This window comes from Crassostrea angulata, chromosome 4, assembly GCF_025612915.1.
Source record: "Crassostrea angulata isolate pt1a10 chromosome 4, ASM2561291v2, whole genome shotgun sequence".
Classification (NCBI taxonomy): Eukaryota; Metazoa; Mollusca; class Bivalvia; order Ostreida; family Ostreidae; genus Magallana; species Magallana angulata.
The window spans coordinates 36,138,181-36,150,680 of record NC_069114.1 but is presented as its reverse complement, the minus strand read 5'-3'; the positions used below and the strand labels follow the sequence as shown (position 1 = coordinate 36,150,680).

The window sequence follows — 12,500 nt, the reverse complement described above, 5'->3', positions numbered from 1 at the left end:
ATGGCTGGTTTATTTGCAATTCATTTTTCATATCATTTCTTGGATTCTTTGACATTTGACAGCATTAATGTATTGCTTCATATCAGTAACTTTGTAAATGTGCCAAAGTGTTATGTTTTCTGCACTGAATTAAGACATGTCATTGATCGGTTTTTCAGAGACTGTAAGATCATCCGAGATCCACAGACATTGAAATCCAAGGGCTATGGTTTTGTTTCTTATGTCAACAAAGTGGTAAGTTTCATTTTTAAAGCTTGCATTTTGCCCCCCCCCCCCCCCCCCTTCATAAAATAGAAAAAATAAAAAATCTAAAAAAATAAATCACCTTAAACAACTAGTCAGTGGACAAGAGGAAGGTATAAAAGCAGCTATACTGAAATTGCCATCTGAGTCCCTGGCTATAATGAAGGGCTTGTCTCTGTGGTTAATTTTGAGTTAATGAGTTGTTTTTAACATTTTACTACCTTTGAAACAAGCAACAATTTTGACTGAATTTGAGAGCTTGATATTAAAAATCTTTTTTTGTATGATGTTAAAGTACATTCACAATGAGAACAGTACATACGAGCCTCTTCTGTTAGTCTTTGTCATTGATCTCTGTATAGTGGTATATATATATATTCCTAATGACACTATCACTCTGCCCAGACTCCTATATACTTATTTAGTAAGATCAGCTATCAATTTGAAGCTCTACCTCCGTTGCCGTGACAGTTTCCTGACAGAAATGATAAGTCATTCAATACGAACGAACCAACTTTAATTCATTTGTATATTGAGACTGCAAAGAAACAACGCAAAAAGATAAAAATGAAAAAATGTAATTAGTCTTTGACTGAATTTCGGGTGTTGTTTTTTGTTCAGGATGCAGAGACTGCCATCAGTAACATGAATGGACAGTGGCTAGGGAGTCGACCAATCAGAACAAACTGGGCCACACGTAAACCCCCAGCCCCCATACCAAAAGAATGTAAGTGGAATTGAAACCCTATACTGTTCTTGAAATATCATCACTATAGACAGAAACTTGTGTTGGTTTGAATCTTAAATCAACAAATGAACCATGTGCTTTAGATTCTTGAAATAGATTTTGGGCATTGAACTACAAAACATTTTTTTTTTAAGAGATTACCAGGTAATATGATATATTGTAGACCTAAATTACAGAAGTGGTAATTGCCCACATATATATATCAGACTAATAAAGAGACACTGGTAGTGCAGATATACATGTGATTATATATAGCCTGTGTGACGCTTTGAATTTTGTTTCAGCCCAAATAAAACAGCTGTCGTATGAGGAGGTCTATAGTCTATCCAGTTCCACTAACTGTACTGTCTACTGCGGGGGCATTGGACCAGGAGTCACAGGTATAACACTGATCGTTCATAAATTGTGATAACGTATCTCTAAGCTTATAAAATAGGGATGTACAGGAATGAGCTCTTTTATTAGAAATCGTGAATCTTAAATTGTGATAACGTACCTCAAGGCTTATAAAATATGGATGTACAGGAATGAACTCTTTTATTAGAAATCGAGACTTTAAGAAAAAATTCTCTCCACTGAAATAAAATTGAAACGGGAATTTTTTTTTGCTCTTCAATGTAGTGGAATTTAACACTGAACATGTATGTTAATTGCTAATCCCGTGGTACTTTCAATTAAGTTTGGCATTTTTGTGGTGTTTGTAGAAGAAGCAATAAAAAGTGCTTTTAACACCTATGGAACCATCCAGGAAATCCGAGTGTTCAAGGAGAAGGGATATGCTTTTATCAGGTAACACTTTGGGATTGGTCAGCTGTCAGGGGAAATACAGCGAGATATCGGTTGACTGCAGCAATCAAACACTCTTCTCTCACACTCTTCTCTCTGACATCATTTATTTTCCAACATTTTTTGAGTGTCTAAAAAAGATTCTCAAATTCCCAAATCAAAAGTACTATGTTTGTTTGGGTTTTATTCAATGGACCATGGGGAGAGGGTTGAGGGAAATCTTGGAGCAAAATTGTTGAACTTTTAACAAAATGGCAGCATTCTGTTGATACAGCTTTGTGTACAAAGGTCTTTTTTCAATTAGTCTATTGTTATTTTTTTTTTTCAATTCTTTCAACATATTTCAACAATGTTTACACAAAAATCAATGCATAGCTAGCTGAAGAAAAAAATCAATGACAAAGTATTCCCGACGATAGTTGACAGTACAAAGGTGTTGTATATTTCAATTAGTTTAATCTGCGGATAGATTGTTTAAAAGTTTTTGCATATCACAGAGAATCCGTCCAGGTAACCATTGATCTCTTCGAGATAATTCCATCCCACATCCGAACCAAAGCTCTATCATCACAGAAATTCAATAGGAAATTCTTAAAATTTGAAGTGAATATAAAGGTATTTTCAGCCTACGTTTTACAATGGGCAAAGGAAACTTCATTAGATTTTCAAATTAGGAGTTAGTCTGGCGTTAGAACAGCTAGGCTTGAATTTAGTACAAGCTTTTTCAAAGTGTCTATCTCTAATAATGTTGATTACCGCCACATCAATTCAGCAACAAGATCACAGGGATATGGCCTCAAGTGAAGCTGAAATTGACATAAAAGGTAGCAGGGTTTATTTTATGATGTGGTCTTTTTCTTTGTATCAAAAAGATGATGTAGTCAGCATTTCTCTTTGTCCTAGCTCAATATTATGAAAAATTTAAAGCACTTTTTTCTTCTTTTTTTTGGAGAAATTTAGAAGAAAAAAAAACTTGTTATGTTTATTTATTGCTTCGTTGTTATAAATTTGAAAATTGAACAAGGAGTCGGTGACAACAGCGGTGCATATGAAAGAAAAAAATTATTTGTTGCAGATTTTCTAACAAGGAGTCGGCCACTAAAGCTATCTGTGGAGTAAATGGGACAGTCATAGGGGAGAACATGGTCAAGTGTTCCTGGGGAAAGGAGTCCAATGATCCCAACCAGTCTGGGGGTGGGGCAGGGTCCCCCTCACAAATGGTAGGTCACGTTACATGTTCATATGTGTGTATGGACCATTTTGTATGTAGAATCTCTCTTCTCTCTAATAATTGTAATGTTTAATGCCCTCTAGGCCCAAAATTGGAAATTAATAGGTCATTGACTAAATAATTGTCAGGTCCCATCATAAAGTTGATAAAGATAATTAATGCTCATATAATGAATGTGTGCAAGTATAGAAATGCCATTTACCCATTTTGATGCACAAAACATGTGATTTTATAAAAATCCATTTACAAGGCAACATAGCATCCATAATTTTTTTTAATCTGCATGTACGTAATATACATGTAGGGTTTAGTTTAGATGTTAAGAATTTTAAAAACATGTGGATATTGTAGGAAAGTTTTGTATGGATATTGATCCTTGTTTGTCACAGTTTTACATAATAGTATGAAGACTAAAATGTTAATATTAAAAAATGAAATAAAGAACGCCGTTTGTGATTTTTTTTAGTCTCAGTCTGCGACCCAGCCCGCTGGACAGTATGGCGGTCAGTATTACAACATGGGCTACGGTTACCCTGCAGCTTATCCCTCCTACATGCCTCAGCAGCAGTACATGCCCCAGGGGTATGGCTATCCAAACGGGGGATATCAGATGCAGGGGTTAGTATTCTTCTAAAGGCTGCGTTATCTTTTATATTATTGTAATCTCCTGCCTTATTTTTTGTTCAAACATATTGAGAGGAAAATTTTGCGATTCTAGATTCTTCTGGATTCTTCTATTTTATTGTTAAAATATTTTTAAAGAAACCCAAGTTTTAGAATTTATGATAAGAATAACTATTTGATGCACAGGATGCAACCTTATGGAATGGTTCCTCCAGGAAGTCAACAGCAGTTTCCTGGACAGGGTGGCATGATGGGATATCCCATGCAGCAAGGTAAAAATGGCTTCTTTGTGTAGATATGCATGTCTCATGGTTACTTGGTTTGGCTAGAATGTCCAATAAACACAAGCTGCAGGAAAGGAATTTCAAGCATTCAAATTTAGCAAAAAGTTTTATATGATGCACTTTTGTTTTACTTTTCATTGAAAATTCCTTTCTTTAGCTCTATAATAATCAAGATACACAGATTGTTAACAATATTATTCAGAGGATTGTCTTGTCCAAAATTATCACATACTTACACCTGTAGAAACATATAATCACTGTGAACAATCTTGTTTCTTTTTCTGGTATTAAATTTTATCTACTTTCTTTTTGCCACTGTTTACTTTCATTTTTCTTTTATTTTTGTTGCAAGGTAAATGGCTTAATTTATGCAAACTTATTTGGTAGATTCTTTTAAATATTGCACTTATTTTTTTTTCAAACATTTTAAACTTTTTACATTAATAACAATTGAGAAAAAAAAATTCTTTAGAGTATACAAAACAGTGCAAGATATTAATATCGATGTAAGTTGCAATATCATTTACAACATGCAATTTTTGAAGAAAAAAAATAATTTTGTTGAATTGAATTCTGAAAAAGAAAACCTTTATGATAATAAGTGCCATTGATAACAAATTTACTATCACCTTTTCATATTCCAAATACCTCAGAATTAAGCATAATTTTGTATGTTGTGTATGATATTGAGAGCCCCATCTTAATGTATTGCACATGTACATTGTTATACAGGGGCATGAGTGAGTGTTTGTACTTCCCTCTCACATTATTTATCGTTTGATGTTTGCTGTTAGTATATTAACACTGGGCAACCATTCTCTCACCACAATTAATGTATGTGGATGTGTGATGTTATGGTCGAAATTAATGGTGTGAAAACGTAAACGATTATTGACTCGAAACGAAAATGGCCACTAAAACTAAGAAGTGTAGCTAGTACTTTAAATGGTAGAGCTCATTTATGTGTAAATGCAGAAAAGAAGACTCATTTTGCCAAAAAAAAATGACTTTAAGCTAGAACCTTTAGCACCTTGATGAATGTGAAATTGAAATTGAAATTTTCACCAGAACTAAAAAGAAACTTTAATAGATAGTCTTAAGTGCAGTTAGATTAATTAAAGTGAAAATGTGAAATAAACTGGCATAACATTTAATGTTGTGAACAAGTGATGAATTTTTACAGAGTTAAGAAGGGGGGGGGGGGCTCGCCTCTTGTTTTCAATGAGTGATAGTGTTAGATAGGGGTATAGGTACATGTAGATGGGTATGGCTGCTAGCTGTGAGTGAGAGGTGGTTGCCCTGGGCTATTTAATACTGCTATGTCTCCTATGTAGGACTCGGTAGTGTGATGGCATTAAGTTATGTCAAGTCCAGCCCCTGATACTCATCTGTCGGCAGGCCAGGGTGAGTTGGTCTAACATTTCAACCAACTTTTTTCTTCTTTAATATCATTTATTTTTTATATTTTAGTTGTTTTTTTTATATTGGCAGTATTTCACATTTTTCAAATTTACGATTTAGTGAATTACAGTTCATTTCTTTCAAGAATAGATTTATGAAAGGGGAAAAAAATTCATATCGAAATGTCAATGATAAAGATAGAAATGTCAAAGATTTGCATCCAGATAGGAAATTGCTGGATATTGGAAAAATATTCTTTGTTAGAATTCATGATGAATGAAAATAATTTTTTCTGATGATTATAACATGTACTACTCTTAAAAAATTCAATATATATGACAGCAGTAAATCTCTTTTTATAGTAGCATGGTTTCTATAGTTTATAGCCAGAGAAATAGCCGAATAAAATAGCAAGAAATAAAGATTGCTGAAAAGATTATTGCAAAAATATTTAATCAAAATACAGAACTTTTATATCAAGCTTTTTTATCAGTATATGCATGCTTCCTTGTTGTTATAAAGTGATTTTTCCCTGTTTGTTTCTTAACAATATTTTTTGTAATTTAATATGTTTAACCAACTCATCCAATATCATATTTACAATGATAATTTTGATACATTTGTGTGAGAAGTTTTGCACAGAAGAAAGTGATATTTAGATTGCAATTAACAGAAAACAGCTCTATGGGCTTCCTATTGTATGCGAAAAGCAATGTGACCTCAAGTCTGAAGAATGTTGTTAATGTATCACTGCACGGCGCTACAGTCTACAGGTCTATCTCAACTTGTAGAGAATATTCAAAGTCGCTTCAGTGTAAAGTTAATTAGGGCATGGGGAGATTCAGAGCTTCCCTCTCTGCCCTTGTTCAAATGTCTCACTCTGATTCTGTTTGCCATCATGTGTCGATGCCATGGGAAAATCCCGTGTGGTATATCTGCATTATGTCAGGTTTACATGCTATTCGTAGTTTATCAAGATTTTGATAAATGGGAAGGGTCAACAATGGCTGGAACTCTGGACTATAGCCCGCCTGTAGACCACATTGAACCGTCAAGATCTTCAGGATACTGTTATAACAGATAGTTAAAGTCTGAGATAGGATAGAGACTAAATGGGGTTTCATTTTACAGAAACTAAATTATTGTATAATAGATATTTGAAGGGTTTTTTAGGGGGAGGGGGGGTTAGTCTTCTTCAAACAGTGGGAAACAACACTTTTTGGTGAAGACCAATAAAAATTTAGCAAAGGTCGTAATTGTATTAGTAATCAATTAGGGGGACCTGTATTGTATTTGTGTGCGTTGTGCTTCGGGGACAAGCTGGGATTGATTTAGGCCGAGTTGGGTGTTGTAAGGATTAGACCTGAAATGACTTATGAGATTGGCATAGTCCATGTTCCAGCTGCATTGCTGAAATTAGGCACAGTTTGGGGCTCCTTGGGGAAATAACAAAACGTGTGCTAGAAAAGGCAAATTGTGATGTAATTGGGTTACAATAGACTGACAGTAATTTGTCCTGATAGATGATTGAATTAAACACCATAAATATAAAAAAAAATGTGATCAAGGGAAGTTTCAAGAGGCTGGTGACAGTACTAGGTGCACTGCAAACTCCTCTCCAGTCTAGAAATTGGTTCACATTGGTAAAATTTTAACCATGATATATTTTTGAAAGAATGATTAGCTGCTAAGGATTGTGAAAAAGTGCATCAGTTAGTTACAATTAGGAAAAGCAGTGATTGTTTACCTGAAATAAGACTTTAACTCTACCTTTTTTCTTTTAAATAGCAAGATACATTGTGATCACCCACTGTACTAGATAATTTGTCTCAGATTTGATGAAGAAAAACGTGCTGCATTGACGTTTTTACTTTGTTTGATTTTGTAGAGTGAAAGAGTACTGTGGAAAGCCAGCATCATATCAATGAGTGAGTTGTCAAGTTCTGTTGTTTTGTATCTGAAAATCTAAAAATTAAATAAAAGGAAGACAATTCTGTATAACTTTTGAATTTTTAAAGTTTAGCACACTTGGTAATTTACTGAATAACTGGATTTTTCTGTTTGGTACTCTGTTATTAAATTTTGCAATACAAGCTAATTTGCAGATAATTTCTAATGTAAATATGCATTTGATGATATATTTTATAATCAATTCAATAATCTACCTGATTTGGAATCAAAATGCAAATAATGTGCATTCAAAGAAAAAACCCAGTTTATACAAAATATCTTTAAAATAAAGATGGAACCATCTGAAGTAATGTCAACTTTGTTCTTTTACAGGATCTTAGCAAGCTCTTAACATCTTCGGCTGTTATAAACAGGACAGTTTTATTGTAAGATTGTGATTGGTGCATTCCTGGTTTCCAGGGAGATAGACACTTTATATACATTGAAAAAAAAAATCATTTTAAATGATAGAAAAAAAAAATGTATGTACAGATGTAATTAAGTTCTTGTAAATATTTTATAGTGGTTGGTAAAGTCTACAAACAATTTTAGACCTAGAGTTCATATGTTGTATTATCTGGGTCACACCCAATTTGCTCATGTTGAGGAAATAGAGGTTATGTCATGGTGGCCATTTTTGCAGACATACAACGAAAAGGTACAAACAGCAACAGTGCTTCATCCTCTGAAATATAGTCAACTGTAGAGAATGGGACAAAATGGTGGAATTTTTTTTTTACAATAAACTTGTAATGTACTCATTGGCAGATCTTTATATCTTCCGTTCTAGTTTATTTACAGATTTTTCTTCAACTTTTGATTTTTCATTTGGTCAATTTTTTTTTTTTTCAAAAATTTTGGTCAAAAAGTAGTATATATATTAGGTATATCATTTTTTTACTCAATTTTCTTTTTAAATTTCAATTTGATTATAAAAAGTAGGTGATAATTATATTTCTTATTATTTTTTTTTGTCTCCCTGTTTGGTTGAATTGTAACCAGTGAATTTTTAGAATAAATATAAAATGTTGATAGAAAAGATTGAATGGTCCTTTGTATTCTGCACCAGTTTGAAGTCAAGTTAAATTATTATACTTTTGTAATGAAAACTCCCTCAATTATAGACATGCTCAATCATAGGATGTTCACCATGAAGCCATGAAAGTCTAACAGTTCTGATGTCTCATCATCGCAATTCCTTTGTGTTCAGTCTAGAGTTGGTTTCTTAGGAATTCTGGATGCATTTAGATTTAATTAAAGGGTATTTCCTTAAGCTTGAAGAGTGAGAGTTTATTTTTAACAAGATTTAGAAAATCGTTATTCCATCTCCTTTTTCTGTTGAGAAGATCTAGTGCCAATGTAATCGTCTGACCTCTTGTTTTGTATAGATAGATCATTTTAATAACTCTGTTAAAAAAGATTTTTTGGGAGGTGTCTGTACAGTTATTTGCATAATTGAGGCGAGTAATTGCATTCCAGAGGTTTTTTTCCAGTGGAAATTGAAAGAGTGATTGTTTTAATAAACATGTCTCATGTTCGAAAATAAAAGCTCCCAGTGGGAAGGGAGGTATGTGTAGTTACCTATATGTTTCATGGATGTGGTGGGAAAATTTTGGCCTTGTAAATATAAGTCATCATTGTAGCTTCTGAGTTGTCATAGCCATAGCCAGGGAAAGAAACTTGTACCTCACAGTTCTCTTGGCAATTTGTGTAGCGTTGATGTCTGATGCCCTCGGTGTATCATGGAGTAGATTGTTATCATGTCAAGTCTATTGTTTTTTTGTGTCCATGAATCATGTAAATTTTTGTGTAATAATGAATAATTTATTTTAAGTTGTTAGATTATTGTATCAGAGTCCAGATTTACTGCTTGTTACATCCTGAAAGTTGTCATCACTCCCAACTGTTACCGTGTTTGTCTGTGGTTTACCATGCAATAAGATTATGGTCATTTTGAATGTTTTAGGTTTTGAACTGTTAAAAATTTATATTTTTATACAATGTTTCAGGCAGAAATACACAGACTTTTTTTTTTTAAAAAGGAAGATTCTGATTTTATTTGTTTAGATGATTCAAAATGTCAAGTGCATGGTTGCTGTGTTTGCTATCCAATGAAATCAGATCAAAGCCAACAACATGCGGTCACTAATGCATACAAAATGCCCATACTTGTAAATCATTGTTTCAAAATCTATAGAACCATCTTGGGTCTGAGTTCCAGCCAGACTTTGCCTTAAGCTTCTACCATGATCATCTTTGGAGGCAAACACAGCAAGGTGCTTGGACCATCATGTCTTTTGTCACGTGACCTGCTGTATCCATCATACCATGAATAAAACAACCATCATTCAGTCTTGTTTGTCTTATTTTTTACATGTTCTTCAAAAGAAAACGTTAAGGCTAAATTTGTCCTTCGAAGGAATTTAAAATGGGCAAATCTTTATTATTTGGCATAATCATGAATGCAGTATAAGAAGCCTTTGGCTTCGCTACCGTTTTGGGTTTGGTATACGAAAAATGAAGTTTTCACAGTGTTTGCAACTGGTTGAGCAACATGTTTAGATAAAGTGTTCTTCAATTGAATGGACCAGGTTATCTAGTTATTCATATATATTTACATTTTTTTTCTTTGCCTGTAATAACACTATGTATCGATTTCGTACTATATAACCCATAACTTCAAATGACGTATAATTGGGGCGCCAGCAGGTTTTGCTTATTTATATAAGGAATAAGGAATCATTCTTTGAGCATTATGAAATGATAATTTTGGTCGGGGCGTTATCAAATCCAATAAAGCCCGAAGGGCTTTATGATAGATTTGATCACGCCCCGACCGAAATTATCATCTCATAATATTCAAAGAATGATTCCTTATTACTTATATTTATATAATTTTAAGCCATCGTATGATTGAATATTTAAATATAAATAAGCAAACCCCGCTGGCGCCTCAATTTGGCGTCATTTGTATTATGGGTTATATACTACAAAATCGATACTTAGTGTTATCACAGGCAAAGACACTGGGAAATGTAAATATATTTAGATATTTAATCGTACTATAGCTTAAATTATATAAATATAAGGAATCATTTTTTGAATATTATGAGATGATAATTTCGGTCGGGCTTTATTGGATTTGATCACGCCCCGACCGAAATTATCACCTCAAAATACTCAAAGAATGATTTCTTGTTCCTTATTTAATACATTATTATTCTTCAGAAATACATGTTAGACACTATTAATGCAAAGGGAATGATACTTTTTAATCCTTAGCCAAAGAAATATTGAAGGAATCTATTAACCTGCTGTCTTGAACTATAAATCTCGCCGTACGCATCTCGATTAAATTGACTTCAACAATATCCGATAAGAATTTTGAAGTTTTAAAGAAAGTTTAAGCAATTTGCGTGCATTGAAAAATTTCTACGTATGAGCCATTTTGATACCTCGAATATGGCTCAGAAGGTCCATCCAAAATGCCATACTAAGAGCTAATACATGTATATGGTGAATGAGACTCGTAAGAGCATGCAAGGACACTGATTTCACCTGGTCTGCTACATAATGGTCCTTGATTTGACTTGAACATATTTTGTTATGCAGATATATATTAATTTTACATCGATGAATTAGGCAGCAGGCAATGCCTATAAATAACTTTTCCATAAGGTGCAAGATAATACATGTAGTATGCAAAATTTAATTGACCAAAAAAAAAAAATACACTTTTTATTAAATTATATGATGAAGCATAAAAATATATATAATGGTTCTTGATATGATAAAAAACAACGCAAGGATTTCAATGACGTTAAATTTGAAGACTATTGCAATATTCATCAACCATTACTCGTAAATATTTACAATATTCAGTGTCAATTTCGGTTTTATTTTTCAATAATTTAGTCTGAAATGGGCGTGTTCAACAGCATCACGTGGTTGATTTGCGCCACCTGGTAATCCCATCGGTAGTTCCTGAAAAATCGGCATGTGTCAAACGGCATACGCTGTTTGGACGCAAGAGGAATAAAAATAATGTAAAAAATAGTTCTGATTTTACGGACAATAATTGAAAAAATAACGTATAATGGAATTGTATGCATTTGACGATTAATTTAGGTGGATATCATCACGGTCGACTCGTGATCAAATCTATCATTAAGCCCTTTGGGCTTTATAAGATCACGTGCCGACCATAATGATCTTCAAACAAAAGTCAAAGAATGATTTCTTTTTCCTTAGATAAATCAAAGTAGATCATCAATTTTTGATATAATATATAGTGTTTTAAAAAATGTAAAATTCACTATTTATACATTAAATAATGAAATGAAATAAAATAAGTTACTTTTACACTCTTTTTTCATTATTTCAGCGTACACCGTTAATTAAATCCGGTAAACAAGTAACAAGTTGAAGAAAAAATAACCCCAAGTTTACAAAAGTGTCTCCTCGAATATCAAGCAATGGCGTCTTTGAAGTATGAGGTTTTCCATTTGCTCTTCTTTTTCATTAGGTTAAACAAAGCGTTTACTTGCATAATTCAAAATATAAAAGAACGGCAAAACAGGACAAACAACAAACGATATATGAAGCTTTATTGCGTGATGTAGAAAAGCGACTGTCTTTGATGGTGAAGGAAACTGTAAAAGAGTCTGAATATAGCAAAATTATGATGACATCTGTCAGAAATCCACACGAAGCGTCGAAAAATAGAATAAAATGATATCTTCTATGAAAGACAATTACATAAAGAATTCATAACCAAACGAATTTGTCTGAAATTATCCAATCGGCGTGGGCATAGTTGTATTTTTGGTATTTCTGCACCTTTCTCCCCCTTTCATCTCACCTGAGCCTTCTAAGTGAGCTTTTTTTTTATCAAAATTTGTCGGTTGTCTGTCGTCGTTGTCGTCGTAAGCTTCTCTAAAACAACTTGACAAGTTTTATCCGAACTTGGCACAAATATTTCTTAGATGAAGGGGATTCAGATTGTTAAAGTGAAGGGCCATTTTTTTGGCATTTTAAAAAGGCGTTAAAAAAACCCATTAAGCCAGAAAAGTAAAAACTTGTGTGAACGCATCCTTTGGAAGTTTAGATCCAAGTTTCAAGTTTGTTCAAATTATGATCCCCGGGGGTTAGCTGGGGCTACACAGGGGGGAGGGGGGTGTTAAATTTTTCCATTGGACTAAAGAGGGAAAAATTTTTAAAAGTCTTCTTCTAA

General features: G+C 33.3%; 1 protein-coding gene across 10 annotated transcripts in view; it reads left to right on the top strand.

Moving 5' to 3' along the window:
• Window positions 1-9,618, top strand: part of LOC128181714 (nucleolysin TIAR-like) — a 49,168-nt gene extending 39,550 nt beyond the window's left edge. For 9 of the 10 annotated variants that reach the window (XM_052850214.1, XM_052850216.1, XM_052850220.1 and 6 more), the window contains 10 exons: window positions 159-234; window positions 865-970; window positions 1,276-1,371; window positions 1,696-1,780; window positions 2,853-2,997; window positions 3,475-3,626; window positions 3,819-3,904; window positions 5,251-5,320; window positions 7,206-7,245; window positions 7,601-9,618. In XM_052850214.1, the coding sequence (XP_052706174.1) occupies window positions 159-234; window positions 865-970; window positions 1,276-1,371; window positions 1,696-1,780; window positions 2,853-2,997; window positions 3,475-3,626; window positions 3,819-3,904; window positions 5,251-5,297 (793 nt within the window). In that variant the 3' untranslated portion in view covers window positions 5,298-5,320; window positions 7,206-7,245; window positions 7,601-9,618. The remainder of the gene's footprint in view (window positions 1-158; window positions 235-864; window positions 971-1,275; window positions 1,372-1,695; window positions 1,781-2,852; window positions 2,998-3,474; window positions 3,627-3,818; window positions 3,905-5,250; window positions 5,321-7,205; window positions 7,246-7,600) is intronic. The other variant, XM_052850219.1, reaches the window with a different exon arrangement.
• The last annotated feature ends 2,882 nt before the right edge of the window (window positions 9,619-12,500 follow it).